Source organism: Nicotiana tomentosiformis, chromosome 1, assembly GCF_000390325.3.
Source record: "Nicotiana tomentosiformis chromosome 1, ASM39032v3, whole genome shotgun sequence".
Lineage (NCBI taxonomy): Eukaryota > Viridiplantae > Streptophyta > Magnoliopsida > Solanales > Solanaceae > Nicotiana > Nicotiana tomentosiformis.
In genome coordinates this window covers 88,720,167-88,746,825 of record NC_090812.1, presented here as the reverse complement: position 1 = coordinate 88,746,825, position 26,659 = coordinate 88,720,167, and the positions used below count along the sequence as shown (strand labels likewise).

Genomic DNA, 26,659 nt, shown 5'->3' with positions numbered 1-26,659 from the left:
TGTTAGCTATTACAAGAGCTACTGAATTTGCTGCTATGTGCCTATGTTCAACACGGAGAAAAGGATCAAACAAGTATTCTACCACCAGTACAGGCATTTAAAGGGGGTCACCAAAAGTCTCAAAACTCATCGGGTACCAAAGATCAATTGCTGACAAGTAAAAACTAACAGTGTTGCATTTATGCAAACTAAACAATGAGTTTTACTATAATCCGAGATTGAATGACTAGTTTTCAGACAGATTACAACCAAAGCATATGTTAATAAAAAACCAACTCTATATTTTAACAATGTAAAAAATAATCAAACATCGTTACCATGTCCAGAGAACTAAGATCTCTAACCTCTTCCCAAAATTTTGCAAGCCCCTAAAAACCAATATCTAGAGTGGGTGAGAAAAGAGGTAGAAAATATCCAACTACAAAGACAATCTAAAGGCGCCCATCTCCAGATAGGAGAAATGATATTTCCATTTGAACTCACGGGCGACGAAGATTTGAACCCAAAATCTCAAATTCTTAAGTCTGGCCAATGTTAAGGCTGCCATATTTATCTGAAGCTCTGTCTGATCTTAATCATTCGCTTTAGTGTTGCTAGCCAGAAGTTGCACTCATCCCAGTCGCTTGTGGTGAGAAGTACCTAAGGATATGCAAATATAAGAAGCAAGCAGAGATCATATGATATTCTACTAGCAATACTAGAACAAATGATCTGAAACTATAATCTATCCAGAGAGCTACCTGTATCTGAAGGGCGGTACTGAAGTCACCATTGTCCAAGGACTGACAAAGTTGCACAAGTTTCTCCGCTGCATTCTTAGATATGTCCCCACTATTTAGTTTTGCAAAAAGCGCTCCTAACTTCTTTGAGTTATCCTCGATTTCACGCTTCTTAGCTGGATTTGCTCGTGCTCCACCCAATGCCTCTGATGTTTCATTGAACAATCTTGTCAAAGTCGCTATCACGGGCTTTTGCTGAGCTGCAACACACCAAAAGATTCGTTCTATTACACATATTGTGATTTAAAGAAAGCAAGGACAAAAAGTAGAACCTCATTTCCCAGTTATAGACTTAAAAGTTGATCCTACAAGCACAGCCATCAACCTTGCCATTAAAAGAATTATAGAAAGAAGGAAATACATGCTAACATAGACCACAGTAGTTTAAAGCACAGTATCTAGGAGAAATTCAAAACAGTTTAAGATGGCGCGAAGGTAAAGTGCAAATTTATCTAAGTTTATTCCTTTATTGGCCTTCTTATGAAGAATGGTTATAATATAGCAGCAACAGGAGCTTTTCCGGACACAAACTTCAGGTGTACCATAGGAGTATCCAAGTGTGAGAACTTGCACAAGAAAATACACTGTATTCTTTCTGTAACTTGATAGCATTAGTTACAAACCATGAAAGTCTGTCAATGGTGCAGTGCAGTTAATACAAGAGCACTTCTTAAAGACCACATTCACAACCCATAGGTAGCAATAATTGCACGGAAAGAAGTAACATGTTAGTAAGAAGGGATTGCATGGTCCGCCCAGTCTACAGGATAGTATGAACATGAATTAAACAGGTATTAAAGTGGAAGAGAAGCAAACCAGGAACATTTGAGGTATCCACCGTCTGAACTGTAGGTGGAGGAGCAGCAGGAGCTGCTGGTGGCTGGGCTTGAGCTGGCTGAGTAGGACTGGGAGGCTGCATTGGAGCCATTCCAGGTCTCTGAACTGTATTATTAACAGGCATAAATCCTCTAGGAGCTTGGGAAGGAGCTACGACCTGAGGCATCTTTTGTCCAAAAGCTGGGCCGACTTGAGTAGGGTTAGGGCCATATGAAGGAGGCACATTAGGACCGGCAGGATAACCAGGATTAGCAGGTCCCTGAAATGAACATGCAATGAAAATCATAAGACAACACATTTATTTTAGCCCAAACCAAATCTCCCCCTTAGATTGAAGCGAAAAATGGAAATCTTTTAACATACGGGATACAACTGAGCACCCAAGGTATGTGGCGGCTGCTGATATTGCTCCACATTTCTCAGCGCAGGGGGATTTGATGGGATGAAGGAGGTCTTAGCAGGCTGAGTAGCAACAGGTGGTGGAGGAATGTTACCCTGCAAACACGAGAAAAATGTATATTAGTAGGAAAAGATGACTCCAGATTAAAGCGCTTCAAGAAGCAGCTACCTGTTTCAACTCAACGGCAGCTATTAATTTGGCAAAAAAATCTTTACATCCAAGAGAAAGGAAACCAAAAAGTGTATACCTGAGGAACTGGAGGAGTTGGAGTAGGCAGAAATATGTTTGGTTGCTGAATGTTTTGCTGTGGAGCAGGTTGGTATGGGACAGGAGCATTAAAGCCGCTACTGTATGAAGAACCAAATGGTTGTTGATAATTCTCAGCATAAGGACTGTTCGAAATGCTTGGCTGCGGCTTGGATGGTTGCTCCTGGGGAGAGAGAAATTAAAGAGGGATAAATAATACAAAACAAAAATAATGGGCCACTAAGAGTGGAAGAAGATAATACCGGATAATAATGCTGAGAAGGATCAACCATGCCATAACTAGATTGATCAGCAACATAGCCGGATCCACTGTGCAGTTGTGAGTTGTCAAACGCTATAGATTTTGATGCATCTTTAGCTGCAAAGACCATATGCTAAAAATCATCAGCTTAGCTGTTTGAAAGGATTGAACTATCAGCACTTAGTCGATTGGCTTGAAATAAAGAATACTACCAGACTTGAAAAACCGTCATTGCATAAATAAAAACCAGACTACATACGCCATAAAAAGCAGCCCAAAATTCAAATTAAAAAAAAAAAACAGGTACAGGGAGAGGGAAATCATAAATACTACTACTTTAAATATCACAAACAGCCATATCTACCTTCTTTACACCATAGTCATGCATGTCTATAGTTAACTCTTTTTATTAGGTGAAGGGAGAGACAAACATGTTAGCCTTACAAAGCTTAAAAAAGGACATTTATGCTTATATGCAAACAAGTTTACATGTCGGTAGTGTAAACACTAAAACAGCCAAGTAAGATAAAGGCAAATGATACTATACTTCCTAAATATAACTAAAGTGGTGTAAGAAATTCTCTACAAGACATGAATCTCGGTAATAAGCTTCAATCAGCTGCTCCCTTATTTCTCAGGCATACAAGTGCTATAATGAAAGCACGAAGGACCAAAATTTTTGAAGAAGAGCCAAGCTTAACCAAACCACATGATAGTTATCAACATGAAAAAGAGAGGTACAACGGCCAGCTGCATAATAGTATCATTCTATAACAGAGAACTCTAGCATTGCAAAACATATTGACCTGGTTCAGTGGAGAGTGCAATACGATCTCGTAAGATAGTCAATTCAGGTGACAATTCCTCAGAGCCCATAAGCTTCAAGTATTCCATTGCAGTAGTTAAAAGCCCCTGACTTGCAAGGATTTCAGCATACTTCTCAAGAAGCTTGCAAAGAGAAGCACTAAATCTCTTCTGGCCAGTTGCCAATGCAAAGACTATCGTCTTTTCCATTAAATCCTACAGGAAGGAACAGAAAATAGTGTGAAGTGTCTTAACCATAACATAGAAAGCTCAGAAAAATCTGAATGCAATACCTGAAGTAGGTCAACATATGATTTTCCATCACGCTTTCCTGCTAAAGTCCTTGACCATATTTCTATAGTTTTATCAATGTTCCCTGCACATATGTAACACAGTGTTGCTGGAAGGGTTTCACCAGCAGCCAAGAGTCTTGAAGCAAGTGTATCGCACAATGAAGTCCATTCATCTTGTGGAGCAAACTGCATGAAAGTGATGATCAGATTAACATGTGAACATCACTTCAGATGGATAAGACAAAAACTGTCCTCAGTATACATCCCAAAGGTGTACACTAATTGTTTGGATCAGAGCAGAATTTCATATTTCTGCCCTATGTCAATGAACTTTTCATAATGCCCCTTACACACCCACCCAATTAACATAAAATGAAAACAATGATTAGGATGTAAGGTAGAACAACTCACGGTGCAAAGGAGTGCAAGTGTTTCCTTCCAGGATTTCAATGGCCGGGTATTTACAAGGCTCATTAGATCGTTGTTGACCATAGCAGCAACAACCTGACGTTATTGTTTAGACCGAAATATCAAATTTTCATGAGCATGGACTTGTCTCCATTTTGGAAAATGACAGCAATGATATAAATAGATCTTACCCTGAGGTAAGAAAACTGACTCGTTTTAAGGTATTGATCACGAGTTTGCTCCCACAAAGAAGCACCACCAACATGAGCAATAACCAGTGCATCAGCCATTCTATTTGCAGATATGCATTGTGCAACAGCCCCCTTATAGTCACCAACAACCAATGCACGTTGAACAGTTTCATCGAATGATGTGTCCGCATTCTCCTCTTGTACATCCACTTCTGGTTGGGATTCCTTCACATCAACTGACTCGTCAACAGCAAAGGAGCTCACAGATGTTGACACTGGTGTATCAGCTTTGGGACTCGGAAGATTGTTAAAGAAATCTTCCCCATTGTCCGTCACATGCATTAAGTTCTCTTTGTTCACAGCCTCTTTACCTGAAAGATCCTCATCAAGGGCAAGGGCATTTACTTGCTCAGATATATCATTCTGCATAGTATCTTTTTCATCAACAGGCAGAGTGAAACCAAGATGGGAAAGCAATTTTGTCCTTGCATCCCCATCCTCTTCAAACATAACCTTCAAGAAGCCCCACACTTCCTTTTCACCTGGAGATCTGTAGAAAGCGCAGGCAAGCAAGTGTAAGCCGGCAGATGAATGCAACTTATGAAAGAGAAATTTCACCAATTTGAGGAAAAGGCATACTCTGACTCTTGACATTTCTTTTCACAGAAAAGCCTCAGCGAAGTTTTCTCGCCATTCTGAATCGCAGTCTCGAATTCAGAAGACCGACTCACCAAACCTTCTTCAGTGACTACGTTATGCACATGGACCTGGAAAGGAGTAAAGTTTTAGCAAAGCAAATGTCAGTGAAGGAGGAAATTACAGGACATACACCGGCATACCTCTGTCGATCCAGTTGGAGCATCTGCAGCATGGAATGAAACAAGCTTTCCACCAAAGCCAAATGACACTCCAGCTTTTTTCTTAGACCACCACTTTGGAGCTCGTAAAGGAGCTGATCAGCACACGTAATGCAAATGAAAACCCCAAATAGATTAATACAAGGATCACAATTGTTTTTCATTTAAAGCAGAAGAGAGACCAAGAGAAGTGCCATAAAATAATGCAGAAAAACAATACCAGGCAAGCTGTAAACCCATAAAAACCCATTACGTCACCCCACCCCACATGGGTACTACATAATAGTTCAGGAAGATGCACTTGTAATACCTGTCTATCTTCCTTATTCAAAATATAGGCATAATTTACAGGGATCTTTTCATTTTCTATTTTTAGCTTTTTAGCTACGGGCCCTCTCATATCTTGATATCTAGAGATCCACATCAAGTCCCCAAGTAGCCAAGATACTTTTTAAAGAAATCAAATATTACGTTAAAAAAGTTGACTGACCATAGTATGTAAATGTCTCTAAGCAATAAGCATGCACCTTGGTTCAACTATGTTGACAACTTCCTACATTCAACTGAAACATATAGCCTGATGTCCCGAACCCCAAGGATGTTGAGAGAAAAAATTTAGAGAAGGGGAAGGAAGAAGATCAATAAAATATCATCATACCTGCGCCAAAATAACCATCTCCATCACCAGCTCGACCACACCCCTATAAAACATATGAATTTGAGGACCACACTTACCAATCAAAACAAAAAAGGTAGTGGGTAGAGGAAAACAACAACAATTCAAAAAGTGTAAGGGAAAAAAAAAGTTTTCCAGTTTCACAATATCATATGTTTGTCCTATTGGACGAGCAATCACAATACCAAGCATTAGCCATCTGGGACACGAGAAACATCTGGTATTTGGCAGCTTAAGTCATTCTAACGAGGGATATTGCCATACATGCCTGTCCTTGTACAGTATTTTTAGCTAGACAGCATATCTCAACTCAAAATAGTAGCGGAATAATAGAAATGTTAAAGGACAAGGAGGCAGAGAATGTTTTTTCAAGTTATTTGCTGTACATTGCAATCTGATAAATAAAGGATATTTATAACTTAAGAGGAACAGACCTCTATGTTGTAAATGCCAATTTTTCCATCAAATGATGATGCTGATATAACCCCTGGACACTTCGGATACCAATGTACATCAAAATTCCAATTGGTTCCAGCTGGCAATTCGGAGACAATCTGTCAAAGTTAAACAATACACCAATTGTTACTTCTCTTTGGAGCTTTCCATGGATAATATAACAAAAGAATAAGCAAGAATTCTCTGGTTCAAGAACCTTTACCACAAAGAGAAGGTCAACAGAGAACAACTAAGAAAGTTATGAAACAAAAAGCAGAAATTGACAGTATGAGGATATGAACAAGCTAAAATTTCATTCACCTCTCCAGACACGACATCCCAGCAGATAGTGCGGTTATCTTTAGCACAAGTAAGCAAGTAGGAGCTGTCAAGGGGGCACCAGGACATTGCAATGACACCTGAATGGAAAATTTAGCACATATAAATATAGTATGGAATGTACTTCATAGATAAACTAAAACTGTATCTTTTCCTTTAAGATCAAATTATCTTATAACAGAATTTTTGAGGTATGTCACACCAATATGCTGCCTTTATTGGTTGCTTAAGGACTTTGAATATAAGATATTGTTGAATATCTGAAGAGCGAGATAATGGGAATTGAGCCCTTGGTTTATATTTAGTACTGGTTTTCCTTGTTACAGGTTAGGAAAGTCAAACAAATTATTTCCTCACTCCGAAAGTTTTTAAAATTCTATTAAAAGCAAGGTTCAAAACTTAGACTATTGCACTAAGTGGCATGAATTTGATATTCATTAAATCTTCCAAAGGTAGTTTGTGCTCCCTCTACCTCACATCCCTTCCCATTTATCCATTTACTCTCTTCTTCCTCCACCATGCCATATCTCAATTCTCAGCATTCCATGCTGGGTACAGGATGAAGTGATTCTAGCTGCGTTCATAAGAATGAAAGGAATGGGGGATAAAGGACTGAAGATGATTTAAACACAAAATTGCTATAGTTATATCTCCTTCCTTTTCCTTCCAAATCCTACCAGCCAATCATGATGTTGCTCTCCTCATAGTGTAATTGCTAATCAGATTCTGCTTGCACCCACTGGCATCATGTTGGATAACTAGCATATAGAAACCAGTAAAATGCTGCAAAAGTTTTCTTTCTTTGGCCAAAGGCCCCCAGAGAAAGTAGTATAATTAACACTCAAAATGGACCAAGCCTATAATTAACACTCAAAATGGACCAAGCCTATTCAGTACCAAAACCCTCATATCTCAAAATGGTGAAGCATTTCAGGCGGATGCCTTATCAGCAAAAGACAGGAAGACATTGAGAGAGCAGCAAAGAAGAAAGGGCTACAAGTTAAAGGAACAGGAAACAAACAAATCACTTGACTTTTACACTTGATTCACCTTAAGAAACACCATCGCACCCAGGCTGTCCAGTCATGTGTTTTAGAAAAATATATCCACTTGCATACAATGAAATTTTGCAGATCATTTGTCGTGCACTGGAATACACTACCATTGCCGTGCCGGTCTATAACAGTTGCATTTCTTTTACTTTTTCTTTTTTTAACAAAGTGATTATAATCATGAATTGATTGCATCTATATGGGCTAGCTCAGCAATAGTTTTTGCAAGTGCTTAATAGAGTTCAGCCATCTGTAAGATATAATTCCACCATCATTTGTCTCTTCAAACTTGCATGTTCTAAGACAGTTGAAACATGGAATTATATGACTCGTGACAAGCTTGCAAAGATGGAAGAGACAAGCTTTCAGGTGCACTAACCTTTAGTGTGACCCACAAACTCTTTCACAGGAGACATTACATTCCGCATATCCCACAGCTGAACGAATAATATATTAGTCAGCTACTAATTACAACAAGCCCAAGAAAGATAGAAGAGTAGAATTCTTACCCTAAGTGCTGGTGAACCATCTTCATCGGAAGCAACGATGAGCTGTGTGGCAACATCAGGATGCCACTGCAATACAGAACACCGCCTTTTAACAGAATCTGCGAAACTGCATAGTAGCCCAATGGAGGTTTGAATGTCATTATTTCTTTACTCATAAATTGCAGGAGAAATGTTTCCACTTATAGTAACTCTTGAATATAATAACAATTTTTTTAGAAGGTAAAATTGAATATAATAACAATTAAAGCATACATCTTATGGACAACTGCTTACCTTATCACAGGCTTCTGCTTCTTCAAGTCCCACACAACTGAAATAAGAAAAGAAAAAAGAGGATATTACGGCAACCCTCAATAGAAGAATAACACAGGGCAACCTCCGCTTCTTGCTTACCAGTTGTCCCGTTAAGCGAAGTGGAAGCCAATATATGCTGAACCTTGCTATTCCACGATACATAGGAAATTTCACCTTGAGTTGATGATCCACTACCCTGCAAAAAGGAGTTAGAATCTAAGTAAATACCTTAAATAGATTGTCAAAATCGAGAACTTTCCAATAAACTATAGCATGTTTTTTTTATAGGCCTATAAACTATAGCATGTTTATAGGCCAGGAAGAGCGGATAGCAAGAGAAAACAACAGCAGATCAAAACCATCATTAACTGAAACACACAATTAAACTAAAATTTCTGCTGTGATTTAAAGCCACACTTTATCTGCTTAAACCATCAGTTCCATAATTAGTTACTTGCATGCCACTTATAAGGAAGCATAACTACAAAACTCAGTGAGAGTCCATCTGTTCCGACCTTAGTGGGACAGGTTTACCCACCACCTGTACTTACGGGTTGTAGCAACGTGCCTGGCGGAATAGCAAGGTGCATGCAAGTTGGGGCGACAACGACCCTTGTTACAACAAAAAAAACAAAAAAAAAGGGACCCCCCCCCCCCCCCCTCATATTTAGGGGGCAAAACATGCGGGAATACCTTTTTTTTGCTAATGGATGGAAATAAGACTCGAACTCAGAACTTCACCCTACTTCCATATTATGTTCACTTGCTTGAATACTTAATCTGAAAGTTTATTCTTCTGGACAATGAACACTTCTATTTATTTCATTTAAGTTTGATAGTTTGAAACCCAAAACTGTCACCGAAAAGGCACGACGCTGGTGAACCGATCACTGAAAAGAGAAGCACCAGAGCCCAAAAAAGGACGTCATCTATTTTCACCAAAACATCTCCCTTTAAAACAATTAAAGAAAAACCTTTAACTCCAATTCGTTGTTTCTAGATAATTATTTTTATGTCGAGAATCATTAAGACTACTGTGTAGAATATTCTTAAAGCTTCAACCCTAAGGTGAAGACCCTAACAAGAGAATAGAATACATGAACTGGAGCTACAAAAGGGTTAAATCTCAGTGGATTATGACAGCAATGTCACTCAGCCACTTACAATACTACATTGCATATTTAAGTCATTTATCAAAGATTCTACCACTATTAAGTGGAAATCGCATTTCAAGGCGGTGACTACAATCCTTTTTTTTTACATGAAGTAAGTGGCATTAATGGCATCAAGTAGATGCATATAGTACAAAAGAAAGAAAGAACAAAAGTGAGTTTGTTAGCTCCATTACAATGTGCAAGGCGGTCACCGCAGTAACTTAGTTAACGACAGAGGGCGTGTGTAGGACAATATTAAAAAAGTAACTTCGTTAACGACACATGCCCTTGGGGCCAAAAGCCCTACATCGGCACGCAGACTGGCTGGAATCTGACTTGTTTTTGTAAGCAGGCTGGATTCTAACTTTGAGGTGTTCAGTCAATATCCGGGCTCAAAGTGGCTTCACACCACATGGTTTTAACCAAACACAAAGACCATTTGTGCGAAGCAACAGCCCTTCTCATACTATGTCGCATTAGTATTTATTACAAAGTCATCAGTACAGTAAACCCCACGAGTCAAAACCCTCCTCGACAACCTCCCAACCACTCCTTGTTGTGCGCTGCCCTCTTCCTATAAATGTTAGTGAGGTTCATGCGATCCTTGACTTCAAAATTCCAAGGTTGCAATCAAGATGTTTACAAACACATGATGGCATAAACAACAAATGGGAGATGACTAAGGACACAACAAAGGCCAGACTATGTCAGATATCAATGATAAAGACAAGCCTAACGAGCAACAAAAAGAGATGAAACCTTCAGAGATTATCTTAAGATGAGGGCATGTAGGAACTTCTCAAAAGTTAAATAGTGTTCCCAAAAACATTCATCTCCCAAACAGCAAACTGGAGTTGATCAGGTCTAAAAACATATGCTGGAGCATCAACCTTTGGCTAGTTCCTTATAACTTGCTCCATAAGAAAGAGGATCAATATTGCCTGAAGAAATGGTGCCACTGGAACGGCACTCCTATTTTCAGTCTCCGTCTCGGCACTCCTATTTTCGATTCAGCGCTTCGTTGACTGAAGCAATTGCTTCTTCAACCTCGTCTGCCTCATACTAAAGAAGCGATAGACCCTCGCTTCGCATGCTTTTACCAACACTGGGCTGAGGTTCGTAACTTGGAGGATAATGGGATCACTCCTCTATACATCTACACTTAAATACCACGCTTTTGCATGCGGCAGGATTCGAACCTGTGACATGAATCTAACCACACATCACGTGTTGTGCTCAAGCCCTGAAGCGTCATCTTGCATGTTAATTACCAATTTCAACCGAGAAGTTTTCTCTTCTTGCTTTCTCTTTTCACAGTGGCTATCACTTATCAAGAGCAACTACTGTTACTCGATTAGAATCCAGAATACCAATCCATTTTAAAAAACCAACAAGATACAGGGGAGCATTTTAAGGATTGGGGCGTCGTGCTTTACATTTGACTTGAATGAACAGCTACAGAAAAATGCAAGAAGCTATATCATTTTTCCTCGGTTATCTCCATTGTACTGTGTTGGACTTAGAGGACGTCCAGGAGGGTAATAGAATAGTAGAATTTATAAACAAGCATTGCATGAGAAATGCTAATAAAAATATTTAATGTCAAATATTACTTACTTTAAGGGGAGGGAAATGGCTAGGTTCTGAAGGTTTCGCAATATCCCATATACAGATTTCACCTTCATCAGCTCCAGATGCAAGGAGATTTGGAGTAAACCCATTAAACTCCAATCCACGAACCTAACAATTAGATTTATGAGAAAATATATTAGATAATCACAGGAAATATCAAAATATGTCCACAAAAAGAACAGAAGCATGCAAAAATAGCGAAGTGGTAAAACTTACAGGCCCTCTGTGCCTCGACAGATTTCCGACAAGAGCACTTTCAATTGCCTCAGAACCTTTTCTACTTCCAAAGAAAGGACGGCAATAAAATTATATAAGGTCGAGGTTGCAAGATCAAAAGAATCATGTATTTACTCAAAGCAAAAATTCGTAATAGCATCATAAAAAGTGATATTCTGCCCCTGTCTTTCACCAGTAAATTATAACAAATTAGTCTTGCTACCTTTTTACACCTTTCTCAATACTAAGTAAACAAGAACAAAAAGAATTCTTTCCCTACAAGGCTACAAGCATAGGTTTAAAGAAGACAACAAAAAGGGTCTCAATGAACTTCTCTCAAAAGAGGTTAAATTGGAAGTTGGAACAACCTTTATCAGGAGGGTTTATTTTTTTCATTTTTTTTTGGTTGAAAAATGTAAGAGTAAAATGCAGACAGCAACTTTGGATTCAGCAGTGCTACATGCCCATAACAGGTCACACATATTGTGTGTCACATCAATATATTGCCACGTACATTCTGTACATAACATGAACATTAAAAATCTTTAGAAAAATTAAACGACAAAAGTATGCCCCACTAGGTTAGGGAGATAAGAGATGATTGGTTCGAAAATTCTCCTGTCCAAGTTATGTCAGCAAACATAGTTCAACCATAAATAAATTCTTTTGAAAAGACATGATCACTTTGATTCCTTAACTTAGAAGGAGTAACCAGAAACACTCCTCACTCCTCACTGCCAACCCAACTTCTAAACATCCCAGTTCAATTACTCCACAATAATCACCAAGCCTGTGCATTTATTAATGATAATAATAAATAATTTTATTAATATTTCAGCACAAAGAAAGTGCGCTTAAGGTACCAAAATCAAAGGAATCCTGTCCTTCAAATATGCAAGGAAACCTGGAACTCAAATAGCTGATCTAGTTCATTTACAGCACCACCATTTCACCAAAAGAACAAATTTTGAAGACACTAAACGTCTGCATTTAGTTCATCTCTTCTACATGAAGAATTCTTCCTATACATGCGCAAATGAACAGTACATCATCACAATGAGCAATAACGTGAACTCGATAACTAACCACGAAAAAGAAAACGAAATATAACTATTCAATTAAGGAAAACAGAGATTGGAATTACGAGATCAGAGGCTTCGGATTCCAAAGCCCAATGTTGCCATCAACAAGCCCACCAGCAATGATTCCATGCGAGAACTCCTCCGAGTTCGATTGACATTTACCCCAAGATAGCCGATTGAACCGCTCCGAACTCGGAACCGAACCGGCGAGAATCAGCTGCCGATCATCCGATACGAAATCGACCTCGAAAATGTCAAGATTCGCAGTGGAGCTGAATGACAGATCCACCGCTCCCGCCATCGTTCCCGCCGCCAGATACGGTGCCTCCGGCGCGAACGCCGCCGATGCCGATCTGTTCACCACCTTTATGCTCGCCATCGGATCAGCAAATCGAAATTGAAACTATCTACACACACCGAACCAGAAATCAAATCGATATATGTGAAGAAATTGTGCGTAGATTTGGAATGAAGAGATCTAGGGTTAGGGTTTGAGAAATTTGGGATCGAAGCTTTTCTCAGAGAGAAAGTATAGATCGAGAGGGAGAAAGAGAGAGGAGAGAGTGTGGAGTCTCTCTCTGTTTATTTTTTCTTGTTTGGGAATTTTTCAGATTAGATTTTTCTGCATATATAGTTCCTATATTTTCCTTATTTTGCTTTGTTCCTTTATCTCTTCTGTTACTACTTAATATATACTCGGTACTATAATATAAAGGTCGAATTTCATTTGGAGAAGAAGGGAGAAGGGGTTTTTGATGAAAGGTAAGGGCTAATATTGGAAATTCAGACGCGGAAATTGGGCTCCAACTTTCGTCGTACGACCAATGATAGGTTGTCACGTGGAATGCGTTGGTGGACGTTTTGTTAAATGACAAGACTGCCCTGCATATACCTAACTAAAAGTCGGGAACTGTAACTGAAAATTACAGAAATTAGCTAATCTTCTCCTTTTCCTAAAAATATTTGTAACATCTATAGCTCCATGCTCTCCCTAAATCTTCCCCTCTTCCTATGAATCAAACAGGAGAACGAACACATGTATAAGAATTTGACTCATTAAAAGTTTAAACAGATCAAAAAACCTCACTTAATGTTGTCTTAGCAATGATTAACCTAACGTTGAGAAAATTATTAAATTAATTAGTACTTTCTCTAACAATACATATGAAATTCTTGTAACTTTACATATTTGACCTCCTTCATATCGCACAACCTTATTCCAACTTCCAGCAGTTGGCAATCCAATGATCCACAGCTTTTCTCCCTTGCTCATAATTAAAGACGTCAAAATACACTTAATGGGTGAGGTAATTAAATGGGTTGGACTAATATTCTACGAATTTTTTGTCCAAAATTGGGTTGGCCCATAAAGCCAAACAAGAAGTGATCACTAGAAAGTTAATTAATTTAACAAAAAGAAAAAAAAAAGAACAAAACTATAATCTAAACTAAAGAGCACAAAAGGATTTCGTTACCGTTTTAAACACTGACGGCTTATTTCTAGAGAAATTCTTCATTTTCTGTTTGTTTTTAACGAACTTCAATGTATGGCTATTTGGGTTAATTCTTCTTTATTTAAATTTGTTTGTGTTTGGTTTGTGCCAATTTATGAAAAAGTTCTTTAACAAACATCAGAAATAGGAATTGATGTGATTGAACCAAACGTTAGCATGTGACTCGACCTTTTCTTGAGGGGTAATGGGCATTTACGGTGGCCATTTACAATGTTAAAATTAAGGAAGTGTCCTTTTTTAGATTTATGGATAAAAGATAAATTTTTTATGTGTAAAATCAAAACTCCCATGTGTAAAAAAAAAAACTAAAAATAAGTTTATAAAGTTCCACAAAACTATTTGTCCATCTTTCCTAATTTTATATTTTTATAAATGAAATGGTCCAAAGTTATATATTTATTATAATATATATCTAATTTTATGAGTAATTTTCACGAGTGATCATTCAACTTTGTGTTTATTATGCAAAAGTCATTTTTCTTCTTTTTGTTACGTAAAAATCATTCAACTTTGTGTTCATTGTTCAAAAGTCATGTTTCTTTTTTTTATTACACAAAAATTATTTTACTTTGCTCTATTTATCACAAAAGTCACATTGGCTAGATTTTATAATACTTTTACTTGAAAAGTCTATCATGCCACTGACATTATATATCCTCTCATTTATGTAGCAACTTCTATATACTATATACTATATAATATATTTTTACCTAGGTATTTTACTTATAATTAAAATAACTTTATATTATTTTATTTATTATTTTTATAATATATATTTCATGGCACTCAATATGTTTAACCATATTCAAACATGAACATATTTTAAATATAAAAAATATAAAAATATTTTTTTTTAATATTTTTTTGAAATTATAAAATTAGATTTGTTTAACAAATGATAATTTTTTTTATAGTTAATAAGAAATTTAGAAAAAGTTTCAAAGTATATTTGTGTTAACTAAATTTTTTAAAGCTTTATCTGTTAATATTATTTATTTGAAAGTATTAATCCGACGTGTCATTGTGTTAAATGTAAGTATTTTATTTATTGAATTAATGGGTATGGCTTGGTCGATAAATCAGTGAACTTTGATTTTATAATTTTCAATAAAAATATTTTATTAAGCATGGTTAAGAACGTGAACTTGAGATTTGTTCACAGTAATATTACCGACAAATTTAATAATACTACTTATATATCTTGAAAATTAATTTTAAGAAAAAATTAAATGTAAGAATATATTATAAAATAATATTAAGTTATTTTAATTATAAGTAAAATACTTGAGTAAAAGTATATTATATAGTATATAATATAGAAGGTGTTGCATAATGTCAAGAGCATAATAGATTTTTCAGATGAAAGGTTTGTAAAATGTGGTTAGATTGACTATTGTGATAACTAGAGCATAGTAAAATAATGTTTGTGTAACAAAAGAAAAAAAAAATTACTTTTGGGTAATGAATGCAAAATTGAATGACTTTTAAGTAACAAAAGAAAAAAAGATGACTTTTGAAAAATAAACACAAAATTGAATGACCACCCATGAAAATTACTCCTAATTTTATATGTGTTGTGTTTTGAAGTCATTAATATCATTCACATTACTCTACTAATGCATGATAGCATGCATTTACTCAACCAAAAAATTTATGTGTAAAATATTGTAATAAGGAGCACTTCTCATTTTAATGGACCTTACAACAAAATCTGAATTAGTTCAAATATAGCTACAAATATCGAACATTGAATAGGAACGTATGCTATGAGTAATATAATAAGTTCAAAGTATAGATAGCGTGATAACAATATATTTATACATGTATTTTTGTTTTAGTTGTGAAAAATATTTTAACTGTTGATATAACTATAAAGAAGCTCTGTTTCGTCTCGATTTTAATTGAGGTCAAATTCAAATACAAATATTATTTGTTGTTGATATAATCATAAAGAAAGCTGTGTTTCAACTCGATTTCAATAATTGTGGTCAAATTCAAGCACAAATTTGGTATAACATCCTGTACTTGCCGTTTATTAATGAAAAAATTTCAACATGGAGAATGAGAATTTGAGTAAAAAGTTCACATTTGCCGTTTTATTTTTTTACTTACACAATGTAATATTCCAATTTATGTTTTGCTTAATAGAAGATAACAAATAGGACATCATTTTTTTAAGTACCGAAATGGATTTGCAAAATTTTATTCTGCTTTACTGGATGCTGGTTTTCTTCAATCCTTCAATCCCAGGCAGTCCCTGGATGCTGGTTTTCTTCAATCGCAGGCAGTCCCTTTTTACTCGTCGACCCATGGACCACCCAACGAATGGACGAGCTCAAAGGGACGGAAAAAATGAAAAAAAGCATATATATAAAAAAAACTGATGCACAAGTCATCTCGTAAAGTTTAACTTAAACAGTTTATCTTAATGCAAGCATTAATGACTGTTTTCATAGCTCGAATGGCTCCACAACTCGAACCCGAAAAATAATTATAGCTCGAATAACTCCACAACTCGAACCCGGAAACAACTTTACCTAAATATAAAGGACAATAAAAATGTGCTCCTGTCCGCTAATTTATGTTCTGAATACTGGCAATAGCAACCACGTCTAAGAGAAGCAATAGATTAGACGATAGGAACCAAATCGAGACTTGAGAAGACATTACTCAAATCTTGAATAATATAATAAATTAGAAGCTACATCCAAAATCAAATTAAAAAACATAACAGTAAGCATCTTCCTTTAAGCTTTGGCAGCATTGGCATCATCTTTTTTTCCCAACTCAAGAGGAGGGATGTGACGATCAAAAGGAAGTTTGATGCGGCCAATGGAACGTTGAGGGACCAACTTCACATTCTCACAATTGCATATCTCAATCATGTGTCCATCTGGATCTCTGAAGAAGAGTTGATCAATAGCTGCTCCTTCTTCCTCTCCTACCGTTCTCTTTAAATATTTTACGTTCAACTGCTTCACCCTTTCCACCATTCCCTCCATGTCTTCGCTCTACGCGTAAAATTCAACAACATAGATCTTTTATATTTTAAAAAAGTACATGTTATGTATGTTATGTGTTTGAAAAATGGCTTTTTGTTACTCTCTTCGTCTCACTCAAGAGAGAATGATACATTTGAATTGACTGCCCGTCTCACTCGAAAAAGAATAATACATTTGAATTGACTGTAAATACAAATGTAGAATCTTTAAATTTTATTAAGTAAAATTCATATATTTAAAAGCTAATATAAGTCACAGTAATTAATAACTTCAAATATTTATAACTTCAAATATTTAAAAGCCATATAAAAATCATAAAGAAGAGTCTCCAAATGGAAAATGTATTTTGGGAATGGGGAATAAAACGCACCCTAACTTAAGATATTGCCAAAAAGTGACACTATAACCAAAGTAGTGACTACCAAAATTAAAGGGAATGAAAATCTTGAAACGGAAAGAGGGTGAAACCTGAAAAGAAATATGGTTGTCCATAGGGTCGAGGGTATCAGTATCACTGGGCAATCTATCTTCATCTTTAGCTTGAACCAGATGAATCCCAACGCCATAGTTAAACAACCAAGCTCCATTAAAATCAAAAGCTTGCGGCCTCTCAATCAATACAAACCCAAGAACTTTAGTGTAGAAATCTACTGATTCTTTCACATTCTTGCAAAGTCTCGATACGTGGTTCAACGCCATTAATGGAATTTCATTTTGCTTATCAGTAGTACTCTTCTTCTCTTGCTCTTGTTCTTGTTCTTTTTCCTCTTCGTACTTGGCATGGACATTTTTCCTCTCTGGTTGGTTCTGCATTTTGGTTGGGTGAAGAGAAGTACTGAGAATGAGGAAATTAGTGGAAAGATGTAGGCTGAAATTAAGCTCCTAACTGGAGCTCTTAACAATGGCGGTAGGAGAATATTTGGCTGGTGACACGTTGCTGTTTTTTTGCATGAGAGCGGTGTACGTGTGAGAAAATGAAGCAGCAGGGGTGATGTGTGTTTGCTGGGCCGAGGTTACTTAAAACCAGGGTTGATTTTATTAACGCCGTTATTGTTGTTGTCTAGAGATTGCAACATGGGCAAAAAATATATTCGACTCCATCCCAGGCATTCTTTGTAATCCTCAGTTTTAAAAAAGATTTTCGATTTGCCATAAATTCTAATAAACAAGAAAAAACTTGTGAATTGTGTGATCTTAACGTCATAGTATTTATATGATTGTATATATTTTGAAACTTGTGGCGTAAAATTAATCATAATATTTATATGATTATAAATATTTTTTACTAAGGGTGTTCATAAAAATCCGAAAAATCGAATCGAATCGAACCGAACCGAAAATTAAACCAAATCGATCGAAAAAATCGGTACTTTTTTTATTTGATTTTGAATTTTAAAAATCAATCAAATTTGGTTTGATTTTGATTTTAAAAAAAAAATAACCGAAAAAAATCGAAGAAACAAGTAACTATTTTAAAATTATTATTACACTTATACATATATATATATTTTTATATAAAATTTCTAAAAAAAAATAGAAAAAAGACATAAGTTGCCCATGTCCGGAAAAATCGTACTTTAACTTTACGGGCGACCTATGACCGTTCGGTACGTGTCAAAAGCTGCTTTATTTTTTTTTTCCTCCACTTATTTCGTTACCTTTTCTCAGTTTTTTTTTTTTGTTTTCGTGTCATCATTATCACTACATACACCATCATAGAAGATCCATCATTTTCAGCTTTAAAATGTAGGGGGAAAACTCCTCGTTGGAAAAATGATGCCGGCGAATCCCAAATTTTTTAGCCAGTTAAAATCCGTCAAGCTTCGATAAAATTTATGTCCAAATGGAAAAGCACTTTCAAATTTCAATAAACGGTAACTTATCAATGGCTTCAAAGTGAGCTATTGATCCTTAGGCCATTCTATGCTCTTCCCTCTTTCAAAAGACCCTTTAGTGGGAAATATTTTACAAAAATATCAAGCTCATAATTTGACACTAAGTAAACTAATATGTATCATCTAAGAACTCAACTCAAATAAAGTGAAATTCAAGAATCATGGTGCAAGCAAACATTTAGAAGTTAGCTAATGATTTCAACATCTGCACTATTACTCCTTTAAGAAAAAAACCACAACAATATTTTAAAGAGGCCAAATTACACCATTTATTCATTTTTGTTCAACGAAATATTACAAAAAATAAATCAGAAACACGAGATTGTTTTAGCAAGTAGAAGTTGGTGAATGGCATCAATATGGCTATATATGGGTGGGAAAAGTACACGTGGTATTGCTACAGCTGAAAGGTGGTGGAGAGTATTTCTACTTGGGTAAAGAAAAAGTATAAGAGAAAAAGAAGAAGAAAAAGAAGAAGAAAAAGAAAAAAAGAAGAGGGGATGGTGGCAGATATAATGGTGTATGGCGAAGAATGGAGATACTATAGTACCTTGGGCGGGAAAAGAGGAATGGTGACGAGAAGAAGACAAGGTAGAGAGAGAAAACAAAAAGAGAAAAAAATAAGAAAAGAAGAAGTAAAAGAAAAAGGGACGCACACAGTAAAAATATGTGTCTATTTTTAATCCTTTCCCTCATACGCGCGAGTTTGGGAAAGTGAAACTACTGCCTTTGCCACTTCACCATTTAGGGTGGTATTAAATTCACCACAAACAAAAATAAGGGGGTCATAGGTCACCCGTAAAGTTAAGGGTCGTAAATAATTTTTTCGGACATGTTTAATGGGTGAATCATGTATTTTCTCAAAATATTATGGTACATGTTAACTGTTTGCATTTTTAGTCTAGCGCTTTGCTATTATAATAATCCAATTATTTTCCTTTATATTCTAGTTTGATTGGTAGTTTCTTTTGCTAAGTACAATAATATATTTCATGTTAAAAATAATTCATTTTAATTTTAATTGAATCCTTAAATTATTCACCATTATTCGATTCAATTATCATCAATATATCTTGGTAAATGATAGATTTCTCAAAGAATATTTGGTTTGATAGTGTTACGTTGAAAATGTAGTCGCCGGAATATGTGTTTGGTAGTGTATGTCTCATATTTAAGGAAAAATCGATAAAAAATTAAAAAATCGACAAAAACCGAATTAACTGGTTTGGTTTGGTTCTAATATTTGAAAAACCGACTTACTCAGTTTGGTTTCTTTTTATGAAAAAAACGATCCAAACCGAATCACGAACACCCCTACTTCCCACTATAAATTATTAAAAAGGTGATAATGTTTTTGAAACAATCTAATAAAAAAATAGTACTAATCTTTTTGAAATGGAGGGAGTACAACTAATTAAACGGAAAAGAGCTAAAATACCCCTATAGTATTCTAAATGGTTTACTATCACTCTCCATCCGCCTATTGGTCTGAAAATACATTTAACGTTATCTTGTGGTTTGAAATTATCCCTGCCACTAACGGAACCATCTGTGGTCCCATCTTTTAATGTGTTGTCACGATTTGATTGAGACACGTGGCTATCTGGTCCATATCAATTATAACTCGCCCCAAATATCGACCCGTCCCATTTTTTCGGTCCAACCCATAGTACAAATACTATATTTCTACCTACTAATTTCTTTTACCACCATTTTATTTTATTACCTCTTTTCCGTCAAATTAGGTCTCTCAGTAATGGCACTTTAGGGTTTAATTATGATTGCCATATGCTCCAATTTGGTGGATTAAAACTGAAGAATTTTTCATTTTTAGGTTTATCTGACGGGAGAATCGAAGATAAAAGTAAGTATTTGATGCTTTGGGTAAACTTTTAGGGTTTGAGAATATTTGAGAATCGGTAAATGTTGTCTCTTTTTTGTATTTAATATATGTCATATGATATTATTATTTGCTCCTTTATGCATTTATTTTTAATTTTTGTTTTCCATTCGTCTTTGTTCGACATGAAAAAGTTAGTCTTTTTCGATTTTTATGTGTTGTTGGGTGGGTGTTAGTCGACATAACCGCGATCCTTTATTTTCTTTATTGCTTGATATCTTTTAGACTGTATGCCTAAAGTGGTCCTCTTTTTTGTAATTTTTTTTTTATTGCATGTGGATATGTCAGAAGAATGGTTGATAAAATAGATTTGTACTTTAATCGTGATGGTGATTGGGAACTGGAACTTGATTTATCTTATTATACAAAAAATGTGTACCTATTGAGAGAGCATGAAGCAGGCCATTTGTCCTACATTGATTTGTGTAAAGAATACACTGATGTACAAGGGTATGTCGAGGTACAACAACTGATTTTTATTGCTCCATATGGTAGATATTATTTGTTGGATGGAGATAAAGGAATTAGAAAACTTCAGTCCCTTATTAATAAAAATTTTAGGGTTATTAATTTATTTACTACTGACCTCCTTGATGATATTGTAGTTGTCCTAATATAACTTAACGTACTGATACCAACAGTGAACATATAACTGTTGGCACTGATTATGATAGTGAGGAAGAGGCTATAGATAATGAACTTGTGCAAAGTGATTATGATAGTGATGTTGTGTTGGGGGTATTTAGGAAGCAAAGGAAACTTGAGGTAACAAACCAACTTGATAGGTACAAAATCTTGGTAAAGGGTATGACATTTAAGGAATTTGCTGAAGCGAAAGAGGTTATTAATTTTTATTTTGTTGCAAATAAGAAGGCTTTAGAGGTAGTTATGAGTGATAGGAAATGACTTAGATATAAGTGTATTGCTGGTTGTCCTTTTAAATGCCTTATTTCTAAGGATGAAAATAACCAAGGGGTCAAGATAAAGACTTCACATACTGAACATGAATGCGGAAAAGCATTTGAGGATAGAAGAGCTACTCCTGCTACCTTAGCTCATTATTTTAAGAGAAATGTTCAAAATAATCCCAAGTACAAGGTGAAAGAAATGAAGGGTGAGTTGGATGAGAGATTTAAGTTAAATATGAGTTAGTCAAAGTTAAAAAGAGTGAAAAGGATGGTGTTAGAGAAGCTAGAAGGTAGTTACTTAGATAAGTACAACAAGTTGAAGACATATGCCTAAGAATCGAGGGACAACAATCCTAGTTCTGATATGGTTATCATATCCAAGATGCATTGGAAAAAGGTAAAAGGAGATTCTTGAGGATGTATATGTGCTTCCAGGCCTTCAAGAATGGCTTCAAAGCAGGTTTGACACCTTTTATAGGACTTGATGGCACATTTTTAAAAGAAAAATGTCAAGACATGTTATTGGTGGATGTGGCTCAAGATTCTGCTAAATATTTTTATCCATTAGCTTGCGTTGTGGTAGACAGGGAAAATAGTAGAACTTGGAACTAGTTTAATCTAAAACTATTTGACATGCAGGGACTCTTGGATGCTGTTAGGAAAGTATGTCCAGAAGCTCATCATAGATATTGTGCGGGGCACATTGAAGCAAATTGGTGTAAGATTTGACATACAGATGAGATGAAAAACTACTTTGGTGGTCTACCTGGAAAACATATGAAGAAGAATTTAAGGATATGTTGAGGCAGCTAGGTGAAGTATCTGAGGATTGTGTGAAAGACTTGTTGAAGTATCTACCATCTAGCTGGTGTAGAGCATATTTAGACACACAATGCAAGGACTCAATGGTGGATAATAACTTCACAGAGTCATTCAACTCATGGATTCTTGAAGTCAGACAACACCCCATTGTGAAGATGCTTTAGAATATCAGAGTGAAGGTGAAGTTAATTGTGTTTAGACTGTTTCATTAGATCTTTAATGTCACGACCCAATTTTTCCTCCATTGGATATCGTGATGGCACCTAGTCTTAGGGACTAGGTAAGCCTAACATTTACTGAATAACAACCATAATAAATAACATCTAACAACTTGAAATGAAATTATTTATAAAAATTTACAATTCCTAAAATCGGTAGTACAAGTCATAAGCTCTACAAAGTTTGCTACAATTCTTCTAAATACAACTGTTTGGAATAAAGTAACAGTATGAGTACAAATCAGAAGGTGACTCCGAAGCCTGCGAACGCAACAATAGGTTTACCTTGAGTCTTCACAGCAATAATTCTCACATATAACTAATGGTCAACTGACTTCGAAACATTTGGATCTGCACAAAAATGTGTAGAAGTGTAATATGAGTATACCACAGCGGTACCTAACAAGTATCAAGACTAACCTCAGTGGAGTAGTGACGAGGAACAGTCAAGACACCTACTGGACTAAATGACCTGAACCAAGTATAAGTATAGAAACAACAGAGTATAATATCTACATAAAAACTACGCGATACGACTAACGATACAGTAATTGCAATAGGAAAGGACAACAACAAGTATCAACGGAATACCATAATAATGACACAGAAGGGTGAACGTAAACACAGCCTAAATCCGAAATTACAGGTACAACAAGAACAAATAATAACTCAGCAACAACGACCGCTTTCACATCATGTTTTAGTCAACAAACTCCATGAGGTACCGAACATCAGACAAATCACAACTCACGAGTTTCAATACCTGAACCCTAACACTTGGCATCTTGTACCCTCATTACACCTCATAACCGCACTGACGACTCGCGTGCCAAATAGAGCCATTCTCATATAAAAGGCAAGTAAACAAGGGTATGCATTTATACTCAACAATATCAAGAAAACCACTTATCTGATAAGAGTGCTTAACTACGTGTATGCTTGTGCAAGTGTCCTAATATAGTTCATACAACTAGTGAGCATAAGGAAAAGAACGAACAATACGTAGATGGTTTTCTCACAACTTTCACAAGATAAAGCTCATACGGGTAAGTGCACTACTACACAAATATCAACAACAATAATGCCCCCAGGCCATCACAAATCATCACAAATCAATCCCTAACATAGTCCACCTTGTCTCGCCACGTGTGCAATAGTAAAGTAAATACCCGCCTTGTCTCGCCACACATGCATAATAATGTTCCCACCTTGTCTCGCCACATGCGCAACCCACATATATATATCCCGCCTTGTCACGCCGCATGTGCAAATATCAATAGTAACAATAGCACGATAGAAACCTCGTGCAAACCCATAACAAAGAGATGTCAACAAAGGGCACTCCCGAGATACAGTCTCGTAGTTCCAAAAGTAAATGTGCGAGACAGGGGGATCTCCCGAGGTACCACCTCGTAGTCCCAAAGTAAATATGCAAGACATGGGGATCTCCCGAGATACCGCCTCGTAGTCCCGAAGTAAATATACAAGATATGGGGATCTCCCGAGGTACTGCCTCGTAGTCCCAAAGTAAATATGCAAGACAAGGGGGATCTCCCGAGGTACCGCCTCGTAGTCCCAAAGTAAATATGCAAGAACAACAAGTACAACAGCAACAATAACACTAATACAAGGGTACGATAAATAAATCAACTCAGAAATTCTAGAACTCAAGGGAACGGAGGAAATAAGTTCACAAGGAGTGGCCACAATAGAGAATGCTAGTCATAATAAGAACAACTCAATAAGAAAGGAAGTAATATGTAACAATGGCCCGTAATATACAGTTCAACAATAAGGGAGCTACCACAAGTAGAATGATTCCAAACAAGGACAAGTCAACTAATATATAGGATATTTAAACTTCTTTTAAGGTCGGGCAATTACGAAAGAGACACAACAAATTCAATTAAGGATAAGCAGCAGAAAGATAATCATAGTCTCAATTAAGGATGAACAATTACAGAAGAGAAAATTATAACTTCAAATAAAGATAAGCAATTAGGGGAAAGATAACATGGCAATAGACGAGATAACAATTTCAGTTAAGACACATATGACTCAAATAAGCATCAAGGGCGAATCATGAAGCAATTTAATTATAATTAAAGCAGGTAGAGGTGAAACTAGTAATTGAGAGATGTATTCATAGCATAACAACTGCATAATCAGTGAATACAAGGACCTAAGAACCCTAAAAGGCCAACTTTCCACAAATAAGTCCGAGCACGTACTCATCACCTCACGTACACGAACTACAATTAGCATAGAAGACTCAAATCCTAAGGGGTAGTTCCCCCACACGAAGTTAGGCAAGATACTTACCTCGAACCAAGCTCAATCAATTGGTAACCATGCCTTTCCACGAATATCCGACTCCGAATGGCCCAAATCTAGCCAGAAACAATTACATATCATAAATATAACTATAATAGACTAATTTAATTAATGAAATCCAGACTTTAACAAAAATTTCGAAATTCGTCCTAAAAAGTCGACACGGGACCACGTCTCGGAATCAGGCAAAAATACAAAATTCGAAAGCCCATTCACTCACGAGTCCAACCATACCAAATTTATCAAAATTCGACCTCAAATGACCAATCAAAACCCAAAATCAAACTCTTCAAATCCTTAGCCTCAAACTCCCAAATTTCACCTTAAATACACACTAGCTAGGTGAAAAAATAATTGGGGAAGCAAGATTATTGATCAAAAATAAGCACAAGGAACTTACCTTACGAAATCCCTCGAAAATGCTCTCAAGAAATAGCCAACCCGAGCTCAAAAATGAAGAAAATGGCCAAAAATCTCGAAGCCTCGTTAAAAGGGTTCTGCCCAGGCATTACCGCATCTGCGGACCACCGGTCGCACCTGCGGAATTACCCTCGCAGGTGCAAAAATGACTTAAGGAGACTGGTCCGCATCTGCGAGCAAGGGGCCGCACCTGCGCGCCCGCTCCTGCGGATATCTTCCGCTTCAGCAATCCTCACGCTCCAGGCCCCGTCCGCTTCTACACTACATCTTCCGCAGATGCGGCTCCGCTTTTGCGGGTCAATCTTGCACATGTGCCCACAAACCGAACTTTACCAAACCGCACATGTGCTCTTCTTTTCGCATGTGCGAGTCCGCACCTGCGGCCACCCCACCGCAGGTGTGATTACACCAGAAGCTTGAAAGCTTCAACAACTACACAAGTCCAAGTCTCAATCCGTTAAGCATCCGAAATACACCCGAGACCCCCGGGACCTCATCCAAACATACCAACTAGTCCTAAATCACTATACGGACTTAGTCAAGCCCTCCACTCACATCAAACAATGCTAAAAACGCGAATCACCCTCCAATTCAAACTTAATGAACTTGAAACTTCAAATTTCTACAACCGATGCCAAAACTATCAAATCAACCCGGAATGACGTCAAATTTTGCAGGCAAGTCATATTCAACATTACGGACCTACTCCAACTTCTGAAATCAGATTCCGACCCCGATATAAAAAAGTCCACTACCGGTCAAAATCTCCAAAAATTCGACTTTCGCCATCTCAAGCCTAAATGAGCTACAGACCTCCAAAACATAATTCGGACATGCCCCTAAGTCCAAAATCACCCAACGGGGCTAATGGAACTGACAAAGCTCCATTTCGGAGTCGCCTTCATACAGTTCCGACTATGGTCAAAATCCTAAGACTTAAGCTTCCGTTTTAGGGACTAAGTGTCCCAAATCACTCCGAATCATCTGGTAATTGAATTCAACCACGCACACAAGTCAATAAATATAATACGAAGCTGATCAGGGCCTTATGCCGCCGAATGGGACATAAATTCTCAAAACAACCGGCCGGGTCATTACATCCCTCCCCTCTTAAACAAACGTTCGTCCTCGAACATGTCAAGAATCGCCTCGAAGTCTTCAAATCACTGAAAGCATATAT

General features: G+C 36.6%; 2 protein-coding genes across 3 annotated transcripts; both read right to left on the bottom strand.

Annotated features, from left to right (window-relative positions):
• Nucleotides 1–151: 151 nt before the first annotated feature.
• On the bottom strand, nt 152–13,136 carry LOC104097521 (protein transport protein SEC31 homolog B). 2 transcript variants are annotated; one of them, XM_033656469.2, is made up of 22 exons: nt 12,529–13,136; nt 11,385–11,448; nt 11,154–11,276; nt 8,482–8,578; nt 8,362–8,398; nt 8,089–8,194; nt 7,959–8,016; nt 6,510–6,607; nt 6,188–6,307; nt 5,736–5,778; nt 5,060–5,172; nt 4,860–4,987; nt 4,221–4,770; nt 4,033–4,125; nt 3,622–3,807; nt 3,331–3,544; nt 2,526–2,641; nt 2,264–2,446; nt 1,980–2,111; nt 1,596–1,875; nt 741–979; nt 152–639 (listed from the first exon to the last, which is right to left on the bottom strand). In XM_033656469.2, the coding sequence occupies exons 1-22, from the start codon at nt 12,843–12,845 to the stop codon at nt 550–552; spliced, it is 3,387 nt and encodes a 1,128-aa protein (XP_033512360.1). In that variant the 5' UTR covers nt 12,846–13,136; the 3' UTR covers nt 152–549. The 2 variants fall into 2 exon arrangements, with proteins under 2 accessions (XP_033512360.1, XP_009602385.1); XM_009604090.4 differs by having other exon boundaries at nt 11,385–11,445.
• A 3,499-nt stretch (nt 13,137–16,635) lies between these two features.
• Nucleotides 16,636–17,965, bottom strand: LOC104097523 (glyoxylase I 4). The gene is made up of 2 exons (XM_009604091.4): nt 17,451–17,965; nt 16,636–16,991 (listed from the first exon to the last, which is right to left on the bottom strand). Exons 1-2 carry the CDS (start codon nt 17,793–17,795, stop codon nt 16,728–16,730), a joined length of 609 nt encoding a protein of 202 aa, XP_009602386.1. The 5' UTR covers nt 17,796–17,965; the 3' UTR covers nt 16,636–16,727.
• Between the last annotated feature and the right edge of the window lie 8,694 nt (nt 17,966–26,659).